General features: G+C 44.8%; 3 protein-coding genes across 3 annotated transcripts in view; 2 read left to right on the top strand and 1 right to left on the bottom strand.

Annotated features, from left to right (window-relative positions):
- The first annotated feature begins 689 nt into the window (after positions 1–689).
- Positions 690–10,264, top strand: lpla (lipoprotein lipase a). Its single transcript, XM_084473321.1, has 10 exons — positions 690–950; positions 1,813–2,018; positions 2,550–2,729; positions 3,428–3,539; positions 5,065–5,307; positions 5,828–6,070; positions 7,697–7,817; positions 8,220–8,402; positions 8,850–8,957; positions 9,048–10,264. Exons 1-10 carry the CDS (start codon positions 860–862, stop codon positions 9,097–9,099), a joined length of 1,539 nt encoding a protein of 512 aa, XP_084329447.1. The 5' UTR covers positions 690–859; the 3' UTR covers positions 9,100–10,264.
- Positions 10,265–13,494: 3,230 nt separating this feature from the next.
- On the top strand, positions 13,495–20,411 carry lpl2a (lipoprotein lipase 2 a). Its single transcript, XM_084473072.1, has 10 exons — positions 13,495–13,751; positions 14,660–14,859; positions 15,267–15,446; positions 15,712–15,823; positions 16,381–16,614; positions 17,253–17,495; positions 17,860–17,980; positions 18,226–18,444; positions 18,712–18,825; positions 18,940–20,411. Exons 1-10 carry the CDS (start codon positions 13,652–13,654, stop codon positions 18,959–18,961), a joined length of 1,545 nt encoding a protein of 514 aa, XP_084329198.1. The 5' UTR covers positions 13,495–13,651; the 3' UTR covers positions 18,962–20,411.
- A 134-nt stretch (positions 20,412–20,545) lies between these two features.
- LOC311353234 (disintegrin and metalloproteinase domain-containing protein 10) overlaps positions 20,546–22,944 on the bottom strand; it is a 27,592-nt gene continuing 25,193 nt past the window's right edge. Inside the window, exons 14-15 of the mRNA XM_084473073.1 lie at positions 22,570–22,790; positions 20,546–21,488 (exon numbers count right to left, since the gene is read on the bottom strand). Of these exons, the coding sequence (XP_084329199.1) occupies positions 21,369–21,488; positions 22,570–22,790 (341 nt within the window). The 3' untranslated portion in view covers positions 20,546–21,368. The remainder of the gene's footprint in view (positions 21,489–22,569; positions 22,791–22,944) is intronic.

Raw genomic sequence — 22,944 nt, 5'->3', positions numbered from 1 at the left:
CTTTGCCAATAATGGCTGGCCAATGGGAGAGGAGGCTTTAAAACCCGCCCATCCGTCACACAACATGTCGTGTGAGATACAGCCTTGTGTGATCGGACCCCGAAGAACGTGTGGCATCTGGAGCACAACACACCCGAGGCTAACACATGAGATTCAGGGAAAACAAACAGTTTCAAACAGAATCAGTTTAAATTTCTACATTAAATAGCATTTAGAATTTGCAAATGTAAAGAATCTTTGACATTTAAGAATTGTATTGTAAGTATTTACAAAATGTATTAATACTATTATTCATAATAATAATATTGATGAATATATTATAAAAAATAACAACAAAAACTAATAAAGAAGATCATATTATGATTTGATGATTATTAGAAAAATATATATTTAGATTTAGAGATTATCCTTATCATCATTATTTTTTTTTATCAGGGGTCCCCGAGATCCGAAACCCTTATTATTTATGTGTTTTTCATTAGGTCCTATTGTCATTATGTAGATCTCGTGAAGTCCAAGTCCATTTCAAAGCAAGAAGACCGTGCCACACCGGAGCGTCTCGTGGGATTGCCTAAGCAATTTGGGGGTTTGGACAAAGTTCCGCCCCCGCCTATTCCGCTCAAGCCAATAGCAAGAGGGCATTCAAATGAGCCACTCATAAAAATAACTTGAATCGGTCTCCTTGACAGTACTCTCATAAGAAACCTACTTGACCGCAAGTGCTTAGTCCACCTTCTGACCTGGGAACCTTGTACACTTGACCAATTGATACTTGATGAAAACGGTTTAACACAGGCCTGCCCCCAGTGAGATTTGTTTTTTAATCCAGATTTCGCAAGAAAAAAACCCTCTCAATAATATGGGAAAGGGAAATTTACATTTCCTAACGGTTTGGATAATTTTGGCAGAAATTCTTGAAACCTTTTCTTCCAACATCACAGCCGTTTATGGTAAGTTTGAGTCTTTTTTTTTTTTGTTGCAATTTCTTGTTGATACTGGTGACCGTCCTTGATTAGATCAATGTTTAGTTTGGCTGTGGTCATCATAGCTATGAAGTAAACAGTCCAACTACGGGAAGCAGCTTAATTGCAGGCCGTGAGTATCCTAACACTGGAGGAACCCTCAGGCAGAAGATCTCTGTAGCCCGTGTGAAAGACCACCAATCAAAGGGAGGACTACATGGAGGAGCGCTCTCCAGCTCCTTTGTAACAATTTCTCCTAGAGGCTTGCATGTCCTGTTTTAGGTTTTTTTTTTTAAGTAGGGGCCCACTATAGGAGAGTAGGCTGTGTTCCAGGGCCACGTTTTCCCCATTCTCCCAGTGCATGTATTTGATCAGGTATTGAGCAATCCATTGTAAACAAAATGCTTTTTTGGCGGCGATCCAGATTCTTTCCAGATTGGCTGCAGATTTTATATTTATTTTCAGTCGTTTGTTGAATGTTACCCTGCATGGGGTACAACTAGAACTGAAGGGGGCGACACTTTACTGTTTGGCTGTGCGGCGACTGCTTTGACACTGGCGTTTCCATATTTGAGTGTATAAATGATTCAAGATGTTCGACCGAGCAAATCTATTCAAAACAGTAGACTGTGTCTCGAGGGTTAATCACGCAGACATTACGTGATATTGGCCTATGAGCTGCTCGTTTCTTCATAAAAGCGCAAGTGGTTTCATGAACACTGTAATCAGAGCGTGGAGAAGTGCGCGCAGAATTGCGCGCAAAATTGTTAAATTCTTTAATACCGTGTTCACTTTGCCATGTCAACAAAAGCATACAATATTGCTTTATGTTTTCACCTGACCCGCTTAGACGACAGCACTGTGACTGCAACTCCCGTGCCCACATCCGATCAATGGCTGTTAGACTACACCGGCATCGTGTCCAAGTTCTCCCTGCGCACGGCGGAGGAGCCGGAGGATGACTTGTGCTACATAGTCCCCGGAGAGCGGGACACCATAACGGAGTGTGAATTCAATCCAGAGACGCAGACCTTCGTCATCATCCATGGCTGGACGGTACGTTGAGTTGGAGTCCCATCACTTTTATGATATTGTATGAGCGACGTGAATTACATACCAAAGTGATCTGCAGCAAGGTTGAACGTTATGTTTTTTTTTGGCCTCGGATGACGGTTTGTTTGATAATGATTGACTAAGAGAAAAAAATGTCGAATAATAGTAGTAATAACGGCGGAAAATAAAAGCAAAGTAAATTAAAATAAATAAAAACAAAGTTATTTTGAGCAGCCATTCATTGATAACTGATTTCATGTTCTCTGTGGGTTTGTGTGTGTGTGTGTGTGTGTGTGTGTGTGTGTGCGGTGTGCGGTGTGTGCGCTTTTGTGGTTGGTTGGGCGTGTGTGATTCCCTCTGAGTATGTGTGCATGCATGGATGTGTCTGTTTGGTCTTGCATGTGTGTGTGCGTGCATGTGCGTGTGCATGTATGCGTGTATGCATGTGTGTCTGTGTGTGCGTGCACGTATATGTGTGTGTGTGTGTGTGTGTGTGTGTGTGTGTGTGTGTGTATCTGTGATTGAACTGTACAGGTCACAGGGATGTTTGAGAGCTGGGTGCCCAAGCTGGTGTCTGCTCTCTTCAGCCGTGAGCCCAGTGCTAATGTGATCGTGGTAGACTGGCTGACCAGAGCCAACCAGCACTACCCCACCTCGGCCGCATACACCAAGCTGGTGGGCGCTGACGTCGCCAAGTTTGTCAGCTGGATACAAGTGAGTAGACACAGCGCTATCTCGGACCTGCTCCATGGTCAATAAAGCTGAACCCTATTATGTTCTAATGACGAAAATTATAATTTTTCATCATCATGATATATTATAAATGATCGATCAATATATAAATATATTACTTACTGATAAACCTGGGGCCTTTGAAGTCGTTCGGGCTGTAAGCCAGGGACTGGGCTTGTAGCTTGGGATGTGATGTTGTCATCTGTTCACTTTGGGTATTTTTTCCTTCTGGTTATGATTTTACATGGCTAATAAAAGAAGTCTTTATGAGTGTGTTTCTCAGTCACAACCACCATCCTAAAATGCACCAGTTCATTTGATTCATCTTGTCTGTGAAGTTGAAGGATGTGGGCGTTTGTATGTCTCGACAACTTGAGAACTCTTTAGAGCCTGCATGGCCTTGGCAAAGGAAATGGTCCAAACAGAGTGGGTCGCTGTATACTTCCCTATTCTACTCTTTACTCACTGGGAGACCTGCTTTCCCAAACACTAATTGATCCTTTAGCTAAACTCTAGCTCCAAACATAAGCTTGGATGGAGACGATCCATGGGCTGGCGTCGTGCCTGGTACATGCATCAACTTCAAAGCAGGGGATTTGGGGGTGTAGCGAGAGAAGATTGATGGTCTTTTTAAGTGAGAGTTTTATTCATTGCTATCTTCTCTTTGCTCTTCTGTCCAGAATGAGTTGCAGTTGCCCTGGGACAGGATCCATCTGCTGGGCTACAGTCTGGGGGCCCATGTGGCCGGCATCGCTGGAGACCTGACCAAGCAGCAGATCAGCAGAATCACAGGTGAGGCAAAAGGCCGTGGGTCACACAGCCGGCCTTCCTCTGGAGGTCCTTCAGTCCTCTCTGGAGATGAGTGGTAGTGGATCCCATGTGCGATCTGCTGCCTCAAGCTCAAGGTCGTTCCAGGGTGAAGCATGGAAAACAATTATTTACATATTCATTTATTTTAAAGCCAACATAATACCTTCATTCAAATACAGAACTAGGCAAATGACATCACCATTTTAAAGGACGTGTTAGTACATAGAAAAACTATTGTCTGTATTTGAAACAAGTGGAGCATCTTTCCTGTGTATTCAATTGTATTTTGTGGTTTGGAAATACTCACTAACTAGAAATTACTTCCAAAGATCCTAAGGTACCATGCTGTAAATCCTACAGCTTTTCTTGCAAAGTCCATAAAGTACTGCAGTACCGAGTTATAATCGTTTCATTCATGTGTATTATCGGACACCAGGTCAGGGAATGCCGCTCGGTGGAAACAATCCCTCCGCTTGTCGCTGTGAGGTTGACACAGCGTTGACATCCCTCTGACCTGCTTAGTATAATGATGTGTTTCCTGGGATCTGAACCAGCAGAGCATTAAGTGCCCTGCAATCACTGCCTCGCATTGTCGGGTCTCTGGGCCAGTTGGGTCTGTCGCCTCCCACACTCCCACACTGCGTTCACTGACCGCGGATAACGAGGACATCTTGGTCCTGTACGTGTCTAATCCTTGATGCAGGCCTAAGGGATTAGGAGTTAGGATGACTGAATGTAAATGTGACCTGACCCCGTTTACATTTGATCGTTTGTATCCAACATTAAAAAGCAACACAGACAAATCAATTCTGGACTGAACACAAACATCTCAAAGGCTGCACAAATATGTGGGAGGCAAATACCTGGACATAGTAACTATAGGATACAATACAATATAAGGCAAGCAATAGGATAAATATTACAATATAATACAAACAAAATAATACAATTATTACATTTACATTTAGGGCATTTAGCATACGCTTTTATCCAAAGTCAATTACAATAAGTACATCTGTCAGAAGAAAAAGAAACAATATATCACTGTCGGTACAGTAAGGATGTTCATAGAACCAAGTGCCAACACAATTGTTAGGTGAACCCCTTCCCCGTATACAACAAAGCTAGCTAGGATAAGATGCTACACAATGCTAGGTACTATTTTTAAGTGCAAGGACGTACAGCATAACACAATAATTGCGTAAGAGGGGTGTGGGGGGGTAAGGGGGGAGGCTGTTCAGAGTCTAGGTGAACAAGGGAGTCTCTGCGCTCCTGACATCGGCAGGGAGCTCGTTCCGGGGGCCAAAATGTAATCTGACAACAGGATATGTAATACAATATATCAGAAACAATAGGACATTTAAGACAATATAATACAAACAACAGGATGTGTAAGACAATACAAACAGGATGTGTAACACAGTATAATCGTATCAAGGGGATCACGTGATCGCCTCAGGGTTCCCTCCTCACCTCGTCCTTCGTCTCGTCTTCCTCTCCCCTGCAGGACTGGACCCGGCCGGGCCCACCTTCGAGCACGCCGACAACGAGAACATCCTGTCCCAGGACGACGCCAAGTTCGTGGACGTCCTGCACACCAACACCAGGGGCTCGCCGGACCGCAGCATCGGCATCCAGAGGTCCGTGGGCCACATCGACATCTTCCCCAACGGAGGCACCTTCCAGCCCGGCTGCGACATCCAGAACACCCTGATGGGCATCGCGTCGGCGGGCATCAGGGGCCTCCAGAGTACGTGTGTGTGTGTGTGTGTGTGTCTCCGGATGCTGAATTGATATTCACATTTACATTCAGGGCATTCAGCAGACGCTTTTATTCAAAGGGGCTTACAATAAGTTCATTTGTCGGAAGAAGGAGAAGCAATATATCGCCGTCGGTACAGTAAGGATGTTCATAGAACCAAGTGCCAAGAACTAACAATTGTTAGGTGAACCCCTTCCTCGTATACAACAAAGATAGCTAGGATAAGATGCTACACAATGCTAAGTACTATTTTTTAGGTGCAAGGATGTACAACACACAATAAGTGCGTAGATTAAGTGCTTAAGAGGGAGACCAGAATCGCCACCCAGCGTGTTTGCCTCCGTCTGAAGCCCAGCTGTTCAGCCATCTCCCAGCCATGACAGGGAAATAACCCCCCTCCCTCCAGGGTCTCTCCATCCTTAGTGCCACATCACTTTCAAGTCCCACCATGAAAGTCTGGTTGGCGGGGGGCCCCCGAGTCTGACGCTGCTCTCTCCCCCTGACGCAGACATGGACCAGCTGGTGAAGTGCTCCCACGAGCGCTCCATCCACCTGTTCATCGACTCGCTGGTCAACGCCGACCAGCAGAGCATGGCCTACAGCTGCAACTCCCAGAACGCCTTCAACAAGGGCCTCTGCCTCAGCTGCCGCAAGAACCGCTGCAACAACCTGGGCTACAACGTCAAGAAGGTGCGCTCCACGCGCAGCACCAAGATGTACCTGAAGACCCGGGACATGATGCCCTACAAAGGTACGGGGGGGTTGGGCTGGGTTTGATGGGGGCTGGGGGGGGGGGGGGGGGGGGGGTGGCGGTGGCTGTAAAAGGGGGACCGACGGGAATCCCAGGGGGCTGGAAGGTACTTAGGGTTCAATAACACTTACGTTTACATTTAGGGCATTTTAATCCAAAGCGGCTTACAATAAGTACGTTTGTCAGAAGAAAGATAAACAATATATAGCTATCGGTACAGTAAGGATGTTCCTAGAACCAAGTACCAAGTACTAACAATCGCTAGGTTAACCCATTCCCTGTATGCAACAAAGGTAGGATAAGATGCTACACAATGCTAAGTACTATTTTTAAATTCTCCACGTCCGCCTACCTGTAGGTCTTGTTGAGCAGGTTTGCGCTACCTCCTCCTCAATGACGTGTTTCTGAAGTCGCTTTGGTGAATTGTCAATAGTATTAGAGTGCTGTTTTTGTTAGTGGTGGAATGTATACCGTGGGATTTATTTTGCCAGTCATCTAGTTAAAAACCTAATAACCCCATGGAGTTAAGAACCCAATGGAGGAAATTAGCTGCTGCTACTGTTGTTTATTCTGGCCTATACTTAGGCCTTTATGTGTTTAACGGGATTACTGTAAACTGAGTTAATGAGTGTGCATACTGCAGCCACACTAAGTGGCATAAGTCTTACTTGTAGGTCCTTCTATTTGATGTAATCTGCAGTAGAAGCTCCTTAGAGTGTCAATTCCGTTTAAAGTAACAATAAAGAAATGGCATATTTACTGACTGTGACTGCGTATGACTATGCACACAGACATGGTAAGAAAACATTGATGATCCTCTTTACTGTATATGTATAATATTTAACCTGTGTCATATGCACACACACCACGTGCACAGAGTGAATGTGGATCAACAGCCTTTTCTCCATAGGGGTATGGAGGTATTGTTATGGTCAGGTGCAGATTGTGTTGACAGTGTAACAACAGGGTGCTGACATGCGTCAGAGTGGGAAACGTTTTTTGGCCACGTGAGGAGAGCCGAGATTATTATATACAGTGTCTGGCGGGGGAAGGTTGGTTTAGAAAGCTGATACCACGCATGCATATTATCCGCTTTGGCCATGGAAAGGTTACTTACTTACTTACTTATACTTGCTGCAGCCTAACCCTATCATTTTGCAGGTCACGCGCACTAAGTTGTATATAATCAACCAATACCCGTGGGAAGGACGTTGGCCTCTAGCTAGGATATGAGTGTTGACATTTTGAGGGTGCTAGTGTACCAACCAACTTTGATAATCTTATCATAATAAAAAAACAAATACAATGTTTTTTTTTTATTATGATAAGATTATCAAAGTCTGATCTTACACACCACACTGTGCTGAATTGAGGTCCAAGGGATGATTGTGTTGCACAATCAGTCAGGAGCAGTTATTTACATTCTTAGTAGTACTACTACTCGTACTGCTACTACTACCCCTGCTACTGTTAATGCTGGTGAGGTAATTTTCTTGTGCTAGTACGGAATAGAGTGTATTCCAACAGGACTGATATACAGTTATGGATACATATAGAGATACATAGAAGTATTAAGTCAAATTAAATCAGTATGTTACTCTCTCTCTCTCTCTCTGTTGTCTTTAGTCTTCCACTACCAAGTGAAGATGCATTTCTTCAGCGAGAAAAAGCTGAGCTTCACCGAGCAGCCCTTGATGATCTCTCTGTTTGGAACGCACGGGGAAAGGGAGAACATCCCCTTTCAAATGTAAATGACACACACACTCTTCGTACGTTAAACCAGTCATGATGTAACCACAACACACACACACACACACGCACACATGCATGCTGCACACAGAAGCAAATGTCAGAGTGTGCGTGCGTGTGTGTGTGCGTGTGTGTGTGTGTGTGTGTGTGTGTATGTGTGTGTGTGCATGCGTGCGTGTGTGTGCGCGCGCATGTGTGTTATACGTGGGGTAGCTTAAGAGTGGTAACCGCAAGGTTGCTAGTTCGAGCTGGCTGTCGCCCTTTCATGGTTGACTCCGCCATCGGTGTGTGAATGTGTGCATGTATGGGTGAATGTTAGGCAATATTGTAAAGCGCTTTGGATAAAAGCGTTATATAAATGCAGTCCATTTATACATCACCACTCTCTCCACGCCTGCAGCCCGACCCTGGAGGGGAACAGCACCGTCTCCTTCCTGCTCACCACAGACACGGAGATCGGAGACCTGATGATAGTGAAACTTCGCTGGGAGAAGGACACCATCTTCAGCTGGTCTGACTGGTGGGGCCGGAGCAAGTTCCACATCCGCAAGCTTCGCGTCAAGTCCGGCGAGACCCAGTCCAGGTAGGGTTGCCCTTTGGTCGCCGTGGTTGTGGCGTCATGTCAATAGAAGGCCAAGCGCTTTTATCCAAAGTAGATGGATAGATCGATAAATACTTTGATCCCCAGGGGGAAATTCAAAGTCACAGTCACTTGAACACGTCACACACAGCATACACAGCATACACAACATAAATGAGATTATAAAATAAAATAGATATAAAAAAAAAGATATATAAAATATAAAAGATATGCTTTGGAAAAGTGATTGTGGGTGAATTTCTTTTTGCGGAGCGTGGGTGTTCTAACCCAAAATGTCTGCTTCAGTGTGAAACCCCCTAACCTCTAGACACTCGGCCCACAAAAGCATTCCATAGAATAGGATAGAATACGGATTCACTGTTGGTTACAGAGTTATCGTTGTTTGTTGTGGATTCTGGATAGACGCTCACGTTTGGTGTGTGATTTCAGGGTGATCTTCAGCTCAAAGGACGGCGAGTTTGCTTTCCTGATCAGAGGCGGTGAGGACGCAGTGTTTGTCAAGTCAAAAGACGACAACATGAACCGCAAAGAGAAGCGGTAAGTTGCACTTTTGAGCAGTTGTGATCAATCAAGCTCAGATTCAAAGTATAATCATTGTTAATTGTTGTTTTCCGTTCTCTCCCACAGGTTGCACAGGGAGAAAATGCAAGGCACCCTCTTTGGCAAGAACGACGCCTAACTCTCCTTGAATCTACTCCGCCTTGCAAATCATCTCTCTCTACACACAGAGCCAAAGAAGGACAGGATCAAGCAAAGGAACACCCACACACATTCAGGATGTTGGCGTTGAGATGAAGATGGCCAGTGTTACCAATGGCTTCACCTCTCCAACCCCCAAGTTTAGCCGACCGTAACCTCCTCCATTTTCCTTTGGGACAAATGTGCTCTGGTCGTGCTTTTTGCTCTGTATGACTTCCTTTCTACCTTCTACGTCCTGGACAAGTGTGAGAAACGTCCTCTTAAAATGACAATAGTGCAAAGATGTTTGCGTCTTCAATCTTTTGAGTAACTTCTGAAGCATATATTTTGTAGTAATTTTGTTTAAAGCCTGTGTAGTCACTCTATGTTTTGTTTATACCATTTTTTGATGATGTGTTTTGTGTACCATGTCAAATTGGTTCATTTATATATGAATGATTCAGAGTGGTAGACATCCGCACAACTGTATTTTATATTGTACACGCTGTAGAACATCTCTGTCTTTTCATGACCACTGCCAACAATCAACAGGGACCAAAGATGTTGCTACTATCCACTGAATGAAACGAGCATCACGCTCGCTTTTGTAAATAGATAGTTTGTTCCCAATCAGTATTACATACATATATATATTTTGATATATATATTGATATATATATATTGATATATATATTGAGTTATATGCAAATATCCCATTTCTTGAATCCTTACTTACTGGTTAAGTGCATTTGGTTATTTTGTTTGGCACTGGTCACTTTAAAGGCAAGCTCCCCTGAAAGCTGAAATATCCCATGTCCTTTGTAATGCTGACTAGATCGATTATGTATTATTTGACGATGGACGTTAAAATTGAAACAATGTTCGCTGTAAGAAATGTAGGTAATTTGGCTTGTGCTAATCACTGTGATTACCAAATGCATCCAAATGTAATCTAAACTAGTTGAACTGATATAAAGCACAATTGACAAAAACACCCTCTTTGTCTCTGAAATGTTAAAGTTGTTCAACGTTATCATGCAAGCCATACATACCTGTGATGCACTGTCCTTCATAGCTCTTACTTCCCAAGAATATTTCATATTCTATTTATTGAATGTACCTGTATATATTTGTATATTAAGCTGTAATATATTTTGACAAGTTGACTTTGCCGTCTTGTTGTTTGTTCAAGATGCCACATTTTATGAATTACTGCACGGTTTGGTCAAATTTAGCTCTTGGACAGTTTTGGAGGACACTTGAGGAAAAATCTGAAGTTTTTCAACATATAAATATATACATATCTTGAAACTCAGCCATTTTGACATTAAAGCTTCATTTAAATGTGCAAAACACTCTGAAGGTTAAAAACTTTAGCAGCCAAACAATAAGTGGTTGAAAAAAACTTCTTTCAATCCTGTTGAAAGTGAGCCTAAATGTCAGCCATAATAGCAAAAAAAAAACTTATTCTGGCCTTGACAGCCCCTCAAAGAACTGATGTACTGTGAGGAAAGGGCATCATTTTCATACAAGAGGCAGGTTGAAACAGGGAGCATTGATAATTATACAGCACTAAATTGACCCATCATTAACTAGCCCCTCTTCTGAAGTGGAGAAGACGAGAACACTTAAAACTCCAATTATCTCTTCTGAAAACTGTTCCTGTAAAAGGGAACATAGCTTTCAGTTAACTTTTAAATTCCAAAACAAGTTGTGCAATAGTTGTGTGCTTCTTATTCCTTGAGTTGGGGATTAGATCCCTGGAAAACTAAGACCAATATTGCAATGGCTGAAAAGGAAAATAACAAGAAAGCAGACATTTATCCTGCCAACCTTACATTCTGGAGAACATTTTTTTGTGAAACATATAATTCAACTATAAGGCAGTGATGGGGAAGGGTTGTGTAACAAAATAGCTCAAGAATGATATAGTTCTAGAGGAACAGTGTAGAACCAGGATAAGAGTTGAGCTAAATTTGACCTACACTCTTTCCCCCTGCAGTCATTGGGAAAACACAATCGCCCCCATGACTTTCTGTGTGTAACGGAAAACTGCTGTTGTTGAGTCCACAAAGTTCAAAGAGAGGACTTTATAAGCAAACACTGTATCATGCTGGATGCTGCCCTGCCTGGGCACTGCAACTCCACGGACATTAGAAACTTACATTGAAACAGCATATTGAAACATGTTATTGAAGCATCATATTGAAACATTATATTCGTAAAGCAAATCAAAACATGCTGTTCACATGTTTGCAGGCACTAGAATAGTCGACGGAAAATGCTAGTAAGACAATAAAAAAGAAGAGTGTTTATTTTACTCAGGCAAGTGCAGCACTTAGTTACACTAGATTAAGTGGGGAGATAGAGTTGTTGCAGGACATGGTCAACTGCCAGCCAAAAGGTTCTGAGTTTGATCCTTAATAGATGCAGCATACCTGCAGGTATCCTTGAGCAATATACCTTAATAGTTGCATGCAACATAACAACATGTAGCTGAATTCAAGTGTCAACTGAATTATTACCATATTATTTACCATATTGCAGTTGACGTCGTCTAGACAGGAAAGATAAGATAACTTTTTTAAATAATTCCAATGTCTGCCAAAGTGAATTATCCATCCTGATAAAACGATACATAAAAGCATGGAAGAGCATCTACTTTAGGTGTGGTTAGCATGCATATATCATTCCAAGAATGGGTGTTACTTCAATAAGGCATCGCCTGATTCATACGATAGACCCAACATGTCTGCCTTGAAGTTCCAGTGGGGCCTCTTGATTGTATCGTCTCCTTAATTACATAATTTATTGGCAATGACCCACTGCCTAAGCCACTATCGTCCTTCTCCAAAGACAATGGACTCACAAGCCCAACAGTGACTTCATTTGTTTTCCCCGGTCCATGATTGAACCTTACGAAGAAGCCACCGCAATATTCTCAGAAAAACAGTAAAACACAAAGACCTTCTGGAGCCATTTGGAACAACTGTTGACGGGAAATGTGTGTGTTAGTGTGTGTTTAATGTGCCGCACTGTGTGTGTGTGTGTGTGTGTGTGTGTGTGCTTGTGCAGTGTTTGTAGGTGTGTGTGTGTGTGTGTGTGTATATGTTTGTGTGTTTGTGTGTGTATATGTGTTTGTGTGTGCAGTTTGTGTATGTGTGTGTGTGTGTGTGTGTGTGTGTGTGTGTGTGTGTGTGTGTGTGTGTGTGTGTGCGTGACTGTTGGTCACACATGTTGAGACATGCATGCATTTCAAGGGAAACACTATTCTTGCGGTGTACTCACAGGGACATAACTCAAGACAGCTTTAATATATGTCATCTTTAATATTTAGATAACAAACACGTTTAGTGCCAGAGGCTGTCCAGTTACATGATAATGAGTTTATGTAATACCTGTCTTGGCGACAGTTAACCCCGGGTATGACTGAGAGATTGAGAGACACCCACAGTTCCATCCTGGTAGGCCAGAAGTCTGAAGGACTTGGGTGACCAGATGTCACCCTAGAAGATGGGTGTCAGTGATGGATCGATTCACGAAAACAATTACAAGAACTGCATTTACAAATCCAAACATCTGCTATGGGGAAATTAAGGAGGAAGGAGATTCTTTGCAGCCCATGTTCTTGGAAAGAGTGGGAGGGGAGATTTCCCTTAATGTCATTACACACCACAATAATCATGTGATGTGCAGAAATAGGCCTATGTATTCATATCTTCATAAATCAACATAATAGAATGTTTGTTTTTAAGAAAGGGCAGTCAATAGTATGATCGATATCCTGATAAAATACAGACAATGGCAACGTGATTTATACCTCTGATCATTTGTGGAAGAGAGGTGGAATTGGTAGAGGAAGACCAGTTCATGGTGCCTACTTACATCCATGGCCTGGGTCCTAAAACCATCCCGAAGAATGACATCATACTTCTGTGGCTGGGTAGTGTGATCCTGCCTCCCCTGACCCCGCCAACTACCATAATAAATCCATGCTCCTTACAATCCAACAGTCACAACAATAGGCCTACCTGAATTGTTGTGTTGTGCTTTACCCTTGCAATAATTGTCCTCTGTAAATACTCCTACTAATACTACTCATACTTTTGGCCTAATTGCCTACTTATAATTAATAAACCACCCGTTTACATGCATATGTATAATTGGATCAAGTCCATAATTTGAAATTGAAAACATTTTTAGCCTTTTATCTAATGAGGAAGAGAGCAATAAGAGGCAATAAAAAGACATGGGCATAATTAAGAAAATACAACTACAAGGTATGCCAAGCCGTAAAATTGTGTAATTATTGACTTTAGCCGTATTTTTCCATGACCCCGCCGGTGACCAATGGGTTTCAGCAGAGCGACGGGCTGCTATTTAAGAACCCGGGAGTTCAAGGTGGCTCACATATCAGCGGGACACGCGCGCACACTACGCACCGGAATCGCTCCTTGCAGAGGAATACGTTTGAACCCGTTTTTCGCTCGTTTTGATTGGTTAAACATTTCAGGAAAGCCTCTCTTCTATTGAAAGCATCCGTTTTTAAAGCAATGACAGGGTGGCCGGTTCGATGTCTTTACTTTCTGGTGTTGAACGCAGCTGTGCAGTGTGTGACGTCCTTGGAAGAAGAACTCAGCGATTCTATTTTTGGTAAGCTGCCACTTAATGTACTCTTTCACACAGATCCATCAATGCTTATTCTTAACCTATTCGTCTCGCAGAGTCGCTACTCATTTTCTTTGCCAAAAAAGTAGTAGCCTACTTTTAATTGCTGGCATAACGTCAATGTATTAACAACTATATGCATTTGCACACATTTCTCCACTTTTCAACAGTTTATGATTAATGCATGTAACTAAAGGGGGGCATATAGCCTATAGTGCACTGCTTGTTAAACGTAAGCTCACAATACACACATACAAATAACTTTTCTTTTTTTTTCAACAACTTTTCAGAAGAGCTTTAATTTCACAGGGATTACGCCATCCATAGTTGTGCCAACAATCATGTTGGCTCAACCTCCATATAGGTAGACCTGTAGTACCGCTGCACATAAACAATCTGGTCCTATGGTTTGGAATCCCCCAGCCCAACCCCCACTCTAAATACTGCCAGCCCACTCCACCCCCCATTACCGCTGTTGGGCTGTCAGCTGACCAGGAGCTGTCTGCAACAGGGGCAAAACCTTCAGGAGAGATTTGTCAGCAGTGTGAAAGAACAAAGCTGAAATATATTGCTTGTTTCTATGGACCCCCTGTCTGAAGCCCAGCAACCATTGTGCATGGCTTCTCACTAATGTGTGTGTGTGTGTGTGTGTGGGGGGGGGCTACTTCAATGAGGGGCCCGGGGCCCCCAAGGAACCAGTCAAGTTAGTCATGCGTCACCAGGTTTCCTAGCCTTGACTCCGGTTTCATACATACATGTGACTTATGTAACTTTCTCTTATTCTTGTCTTCGAACATGACTAGGCCTAAACAGAGCCAAATGTAGGACTGGGGACGTCTGTACGTTATTTATTCAGGTATTCACCGGCAATTGCTTTCATTCCTCGTCACTAGGAAACTTCCTGGATCCTTTGAAAGACCTGTTTGAGCCGAGAGAGGAGGAGAGCAATGTCACCGTGGTTAGGTTCTCCCTTCGCAAGCCCTCCATGCCAGAGGATGACCTCTGCTACCTCACCCCCGGCAAGCCTGAATCCCTGGCTGCCTGCGCCTTCAACTCCACCTCCAAAACCTTCCTAGTCATCCACGGATGGACGGTGAGTCAGTGCCCCAGCGACCACGAACCTGCTGCAGCTTGCCCCAGCCAATAAGCGCCGGCGTTCTCATTGAACGCCCGCGATTAAATCGGCTAGTCGAGCCAGAAGACAAGTAAGCCATTGTGTGTTTAATTTACATTTAAGTGACTTACAACCATTCATTCACACATTCACCTACCAACGGCGGAGTCAACCACGCAGGGCGACAGCCAGCTCGTCAGGAGCAGTCAGGGTGAGGCGTCTCGCTCAGGGACACCTCGACACTCAGCTAAGAGGAGCCGGGGATCGAACTAGCAGCCTTCCGGTTACCAGTCGACCCGCTCTACCTCCTGAGCTACTGCCGTTTCGACGTGATCACCTGTGATCCGATGGTTATGTAAATGTCTTTGTTGTGTTGTTCTTCACAGGTCAGCGGGATGTTTGAGAGCTGGGTGTCGAAGCTGGTGTCGGCGCTGTACAATCGAGTGCAGACGGCCAACGTGATCGTGGTGGACTGGCTGGGCACGGCGCAGAACCACTACATCGTGGCGGCCCAGAGCACCCAGGTGGTGGGCCAGGAGATCGCCAGCTTCATCGACTGGATAGAGGTCAGTGGTGGAGACGAGGTCCAACGTTTGGTCATCTCAGTTTGAACGTAGCCGACCTATGATAGCTCCATAGCACGTCAGGAATAGACGACACATCATCGCAATCTCATATTTCCAATGTCATCTAAATTTCACTCTTGCATTGCAAATGGTGTGTTTTTCATTGATTTAAATCACGTGTGTGTGTGTGTGTACGTCATCCTCATTGAACACAGCACCTCTCATAGTATCCCAGGTGTGTGTTTAACGTCATGCATTCCCACAGGAGACCACCAACATGCCCCTTGAGAACCTCCACCTCATCGGCTACAGCCTTGGGGCCCACGTGGCTGGCTTCGCCGGGAGCCACTCCACCAACAAAGTGGGCAGGATCACAGGTAAGCCCACCGTCTAGAGATGTTGCCATACCGTTCCTTCCCTATGCCGATTCCGAATCCTGAACTTGAGTATCGGCCGATAGTGAGTATACACACGATACAGCGTCTAGCATTGTAACTGCTAACAGCACTTGCTCTCATTGAAGGGTTCCGATGACAGCAATGTATAGTCGGTTCACTTAGTGTGGACAAATCATTTAGTTCAGAACTAGATCATTTACCTTTATAATCTATAATTACAATAATACATTTGTATTCTTGTAGTTAATCGTTCATGCATCCATGTTTTTCCCACTTGGTAGCACTGAACGCACGTAGGTCGGAGGTGACGTGTTTCCCATTTCCCATTCTGACTTTCCACCTCCGACCATTAACGAAGGCAGCATAACACTGCACGTGTGTGTCGTGTTGGAAACGAGCTAGAGTCATGTGACGGTATCAGATTGGCGCATAGACTTGCGTACTCGCCGATGCGCGATATGGTCAGTATCAGAGGAATTTCCGATACTGGTATTGGAACAACATTGCCGGTGTACTGAGCGGCTCTCCCTCCTCAGGTCTGGATCCGGCCGGCCCTGACTTCGAGGGCCAACACGCCCACCGGCGCCTCTCCCCGGACGACGCTCACTTCGTGGACGTCCTCCACACCTTCACCCGGGGCTCGCTGGGCCTCAGCATCGGCATCCAGCAGCCGGTGGGCCACGTGGACATCTACCCCAACGGGGGGGGCTTCCAGCCGGGCTGCAACCTGCGCGGCGCCCTGGAGAAGATCGCCAACTATGGGTTGTTTGGTGAGAATAACTAGCGTGTCTCTGTGTGGACTGTGGTACTGTTTGAAGGATGCGAGGATGCAATGCATGCTGGGACAGCACTGCATTATTAGAATAACCAATAATAGCCTCCTATGTTTAAAAGGTAATGACCCCCCCCCCCCCCCCCACACTGACTAATCCATGGATCCTTTTTAATGCAGTAATGCGTTTATTTAGTCTTTTAAGACTATATGTTACGGAACGAGGTCGTCAAAACATCCTAGCATCTCCTTGCACGTGATGTGGCTCACGTCTCAAAGGCGCGAGACGTCCGCAGATAGTAAACACTCACACACACGCTAAGTGGGAGCTGCACGTCATCGCTAATCTCTCCCAGCGGCTAACCGCGTTACCCGCCGCCGAACAATGGCATCCATTGGCGGTCGGCGGTAAACCAGGGGCTGTGGGAATGCGGAACCAGAAGGTCAGAGACGGCGTCGGATGCACCGCAGAGTCTCAACAACACTACCCCCCCCCTCCTCAAGACTTTCAGTCGCCAGGGCTCGGGCCCTGAGCTAGCGCTGGCGTGTCCTACAGTGAAAAACGTGCTCCTGAACCGAGACTCACCCGCTCTCTCCCCCCTTCCCCCCCCCCCCCCCCCCCACGGTTCTCCGTAGCCATCACGGACGCCGTGAGGTGCGAGCACGAGCGCTCCATCCACCTGTTCATCGACTCCCTGCTGAACGAGGAGGCGGCCCCCAAGGCCTACCGCTGCGGCAGCAACCAGATGTTCGACCGCGGCATGTGCCTCAGCTGCCGCAAGAGCCGCTGCAACACGGTGGGCTACGACATCAGCAAGGTCCGCAAGGCGCGCAACGTCCAGATGTACACCAAGACGCGGGCCTCCATGCCCTTCAGAGGTCAGTCCCGAGCACCCGCAGTTCGGTTACGACTGATCTGATTCAAGAGTTTAGTCGCCACCGATCCAACCGATGGGTGGCGGTACGCCAATGAGTGGCACGAATGAGTGGCACATTGTTGCATACTATATGTATGTAACAATGTCTGTTGTCATCAATGTCTTTTATGTATGTTCTTTATGTGCCTATGACGAGAAATGAAGATGAGAAATGACGGAAGGAAACTTTGAAAAAGAATTTCCCTAAGGGGACTAATAAACGAACAAACCAACTATTGAAGTAGCCGTTCTCTTTAATTTAGCCGTTATTTTAAGCTATCCCAACGTATAGCTTAAAAGTATTTTTTTTCTTTCGCCCCGTGCAGTGTACCACTACCAGCTGAAGATCCACTTCTCCAGCAAGGTGAACCACTCGGAGATAGAGCCTTCCCTCACCGTCTCGTTGTACGGAACCAAAGGAGACGCGGAGAACCTGGAACTCAAACTGTGAGTGGCTTCCTGAGAAATGCTGGAATGTTTTGCTTTTCGGAATGGGATTATGACTAGGATCAACGGATATGTCTGATAACAATTGGCTACTCTCTGCTTTTAATTTTTTTTAATTGCTCAATGTATGAACGCTCAATGAAGTCCTTGTAAACCACGCCATGGACAACACTTGTAGCCCAAACTCACAACGCCCTCTCCCCCACCCCCCCACCCCCCCCCCAATCTCATTCCACCTGACGCAGGAAAGAGAAGATAGCGACCAATAAGACCCACTCGTTCCTCCTGGTGACGGAGCAGGACATCGGGGACCTCCTGATGCTCAAGTTCCGCTGGGAGGAGGACAACGGCTGGTCCGCCTCCAGCATGCTGAAGATGGTGTCCTCCTGGTGGTCCGGGGACCCCGACAGCGCCGACATGGCGGTTCACAGGATCCGGGTCCGAGTCGGCGAGACCCAGCAAAAGTATGTCCAACACAAACGCATGCGTCTTTTGTAGACAACAAAAACAATTTTCTTGCAGTAGGGCAACAGATAAGAGTCACCGTAGTATTGTAGCATGGCAGTATTGTAGCATGGCAGCATAGCAGCGTAGCACAATGAGTTGTTACGTAGGTTGTGAGGTTTTCCTAGGCTTGCATATCAATCTGCAAACCGCCAACAGGGGATGTTATCTGCGTGCAGCCTGATGACGTGACGTCTTATCCTTGTTTATTCCCTTGGTCCTTGCAGGCTGGTGCTGTGCGTTAAGGACCCAGAGGCTCTCAGTCTGACACAGGAAATCACGTTTGTCAAATGTAAGGCCGACTGGAGCAAGACTGCGGCTAACAGAGGCACGCCCAAACGGTGAGTCAGCTCCAAGACACAACGCCAGGCACAGCAAACGTTACGCCAAGTGGAAGACGTTAAATTTGCACGCATTTTGTGTGAATTAATGTTGTTTTTCTTGACTTTCTTCAGATTTACCCTGGAGAACCACTAATGCAGAAGAAAAGGAGTGACCGTTTTGACAAACTACAATAGCACTTAGTAAATAACTTTGTATAGTTGTTATTTATTTTACCTTTCAGATCATACCTCATGTCATATTACTGGCGTGTGTGTATATATATATATATATATATATATATATATATGTATGTACATAAATACGTGTGTGTTATTTAAAACCAAAGGTATGTGAATAGTATGTATTTTTTTGTAAAATAAAGTGTTTTTTTTAGGACACATAACTATAAATGAAACGAGAATAAGACTAAATGCCCTCACAGTGACAAGATAATGTTTGGTACGTCTCGTAGCTATGGTACCCACAGTCTCCTCCACCCCCCGTTGCTAGGGAGGAACCTGTTTGTCAGAGTAACTCTCGGACTGAAATCACCAAGCTGTTTCAGTAGGCCTCCATGTTTGTCATGCTTGTTTTACAAGTGTTTATCCTAGTGTGATGATGGATGCATAACGCACGGTACATATTGTTTCCCTGCTGTGTAAAATGGCATATTTATACCATTTCGATGGAATTTTTCCCAAAGCCAATTATTTTGTTATTTTACAAGGGAACAGCTAAGAACATCCCTCCTGCTGACATCTATTGAGCAAGACCAGCTTACTACTTAAATTGACCACATATGGAAACGTTGTAAAGTCAGGGTATATACGGACATTAAAGAAGGTCCTTCCTGTGGTCGTTTACGCAGTGGGCACAGGTAGTAACACCTCTCCGCACTGACATTCTTTGTTTTTATCTTTGACACGACAGATCAGAGCATTCACCACTGTCCTTCCCGGCTCTGTGTGGCTGAGGAACATGTCTGTGTGCCTTAATGTAAATCTTTGCCAGATGTTGCAGTTATATAAGAGCTTTATTGCCGGTGCATGGCCGTCAGATACATTTTGCACAGTTAATTCTTGTCAGATGGTCTCCATGCATGGTATTTTTGATGCTTCTAACACTGGTACTGGTCAGCATATTGTTTTGTTTTGAAGCTGTTACCTTCAGTTTTTTTTGTCAGTTCCTGATATTGGCCCAGCCTTTGTCCAACCAATGTGACAATGTTTTGCTTTTTGATTGAATGAGCTTTAAGAGATGGTAATCGAGTTGATTTCAAATGTTTTGTGACAATAATTGTTTCATTATTAATGGTCTAATATTCTATCACTCAATATTCCAATCATGATTTAATGTAATGAATGGAAAGGGGAGCATTTAACTAAACTACGGCACAATAGAGATCGGTACTGAACTTAATTTGAATTCCATAACTTTTTAAAAGTGCTTAAGGAAGAGGGAAATACTCACACTGTTACACCGGCGCAGATATTACTGCACTTTGTTACTTTTTGTATGACACAAAGCAGTCGAATGTACATACTTGTAAATATTGAATTTTTTCCCTGTAAATACTTTGAATAAACCAAATCTATAATATTAAGATCATCTCGAGCCTGTGCTTTCCATTGGTAACCAACAAGAGCACCACTTATCCCAGAAGATAAGGCCTGACATCTCTGTGTCAGGGAGACAGCAGATAGCCAAACACTTCCTCAGCATCATGTAGTTGCTTTATTAAAGTGAATGCACAGCAGTGCAGCTCAAAACATCCAAAATGTCTACAAGCGATCATAGCATGTTATGAAGGACATATTCCCTAATAACAGAATACACATTATCAGCTTTGATTCCTACATTTGTTGTAGTTTTTGTAGTGCTTGTGGATCTAGATGTCTAGACGTCATCTTGTCAGTGACGACCTGGATCAGGGTCAGAGTGAAGTCCAGTCGGACACCATTGTCTACGGCTCTTCTCCTGTTCCTTTGGCTGTAAGACCAGACGGGAGACCAGCAGAGCTGTGGAGCAAGGCTGGGCCTGAAGACTGAACTCAGCCCTCGGGACAAACAGAGCATCCAGTGTATGGAGGAGAGTCCCATCGATCAGGTGTATGGCCAGATGGCTTTAAATCAACCTGTTGCTATGAAGACAGTGGCATGCAGACCTCCCCCAACTAGAGAGAGAGCCAGAGCACTCTTGGCAGGAATGAAACATTGTTTTCCACATGGACATGCTCCCAGTGACACTTCCCCGACTTATTGACCGTGTTCCACAGACGCATAACTTGTCTCTTCAGACGGCAGAGTGACGAAGGGAAGCGAAGGGTCACCGAGAGAGAGATGAGAAAGGTGAGAAAGGTGCAGGTCCCGGTCCAGGTTAGTCGCGGCGGAGGTGAAATAGTTGACCTTTTTGCATTGCTACAAAGCTGGCCTCACATCAAACAGGGCTAAGGGAAGCAGTGTTCTTAACTCTAGTGCTTAGGCAGGGGAGCGTTTTAATCAACAGATCAATTCTCCTGCTGTATCTATTGTTTGTGAACATATAAATGCTAGGGTGCAAGCTAGTCCATGTTGCTGGTGTCCATGTTGTTTGTGTCCAGGGTGCGGTGGCAGACGCAGATGATACAACCCATCATAGCAGACAGCAGTAGGAGGACCAGAAGAATAGCCCACCAGTAAGCCTAGGATGGAGAAACGTCAAACACGTTTTAGACCAATTACAATGGGAGTTCTGAAACACAAAGAGGCGGTTATTTTTGTATGAACGCCATTCAGTCTCAAGTTCTCCTCAATTACAGAGCTCATTTAATTGTAATGTCAATAGCTAGTTTCAATATGCTCTGCTTTTGCGAGAAACATTACATGTGACTGACTGACTTTGTACCACTGCATCACAGACCTAATTCAAACCAAGCAGGCTGCCAGGTCGTTGTTTCACTGTTGCGTAAAAGCTCTGTTGCCATGTTACAGCCATGCAACCTTTAACCTAATTCGGAGAACTAAGGTACACACATAGTTATGGTTCTATTAAGAGGCCTGGAACAGAACAAGCCCAAGAATAATGTTACAGTTGACTCCTCTCTCCCAAATGATTAGCCTTTAAAGACAAATGTCATGTATGTATATTGCAAGTGTAATGCAGAGTATAACAGTGTAGACCAGAGTATTAATGTTACAGAAGGCAGCAATTATTACTGTTTCATTCATTTTGACAAACAAAAACCCATGTCACAATGGGAACGGGTGAGTCTTCCCCAAATGCCCCGCAAAAAAAAAGGAGAAAATATAAAATTCTAGGTGTTCTCTCAACAGCAGAAGCTCAGCACATTAAACCATTTATCAAATGGGTTTCCCGGGTCAACATAGGAGGGCAAGCATGGTTAATGTGAACTCCCGGAGCGAGGGGTCATCTCTCCAAAGGCTGTCTCTTCACTAGAACCTAAGACGGCATTCCTGATTCAGCATGGTCTCCATGCTCCCTCCCAACTCATCACGGATGTTCCGAAAGTCTCAGACTTCTGAGGCAACGGGTCATGAACACCCAAGAGGTCTGAGGTAAACACTGAACCGTGAATGGAACTTGTACATGCTTATTTTGAACCTAATTCATCTAATCAACTGCAGATTTCGTGCTCTGATGGACCATAGCGTTTTCTTCCTCTAATATTGATTGTCTAGCCTGGACGCTTTTATTCTGTCTATGCCATGTAGCGCATGTACAATTCACTGTGAGTGGTTAAAACAGAAGACTAAAGTAAACACCTTCATCCACTCGGTGGGATCGTCAAAGTCGTCCAGGTGGAGGAAGGAGTTCTTCAGCCTGGCGATGGGGCCGTCGGCGTACAGCAGCTGGCACACCTGGAACTTGTTGCAGTAGCCCTGGTTGTCTGCGCAGGGGGACCCCGGCAACAGGGTCACCGCCCGCCTCTCAAAGTACCGGGACAGCACGGAGGAGGTGGTGCTGGCGCAGGTATCAGGCAGGTCTGGGGCGGGGGGGGGGGGGGGAAACAACGCTCTCTTGGATCAAGACCCAAGCCCATGCAAGATCACAGTCTCTCCAAGGATGACGATTATTAAAGGTGACGTATCATACCACCAGGTGTGCGTGTGATTAGCCGGTACAAGCTGTTTTGAAAA

Source organism: Micromesistius poutassou, assembly GCF_964030765.1.
Source record: "Micromesistius poutassou genome assembly, chromosome: 9".
NCBI lineage: Eukaryota > Metazoa > Chordata > Actinopteri > Gadiformes > Gadidae > Micromesistius > Micromesistius poutassou.
Note: the sequence above shows the minus strand (reverse complement) of the source record. Positions and strands in the feature narration are given on the sequence as shown.

Excerpts from the sequence above, each read along its gene's own strand:
- lpla (XM_084473321.1), top strand. The coding sequence starts at position 860 with ATGGGAAAGGGAAATTTACATTTCCTAACGGTTTGGATAATTTTGGCA. Across the intron at positions 7,818-8,219 it reads GAGAACATCCCCTTTCAAAT|CCCGACCCTGGAGGGGAACA; the intron begins GTAAATGACACA and ends CCACGCCTGCAG. Across the intron at positions 8,403-8,849 it reads TCCGGCGAGACCCAGTCCAG|GGTGATCTTCAGCTCAAAGG; the intron begins GTAGGGTTGCCC and ends GTGTGATTTCAG.
- lpl2a (XM_084473072.1), top strand. The coding sequence starts at position 13,652 with ATGACAGGGTGGCCGGTTCGATGTCTTTACTTTCTGGTGTTGAACGCA. Across the intron at positions 15,824-16,380 it reads CAAAGTGGGCAGGATCACAG|GTCTGGATCCGGCCGGCCCT; the intron begins GTAAGCCCACCG and ends CTCCCTCCTCAG. Across the intron at positions 17,981-18,225 it reads GAGAACCTGGAACTCAAACT|GAAAGAGAAGATAGCGACCA; the intron begins GTGAGTGGCTTC and ends CACCTGACGCAG.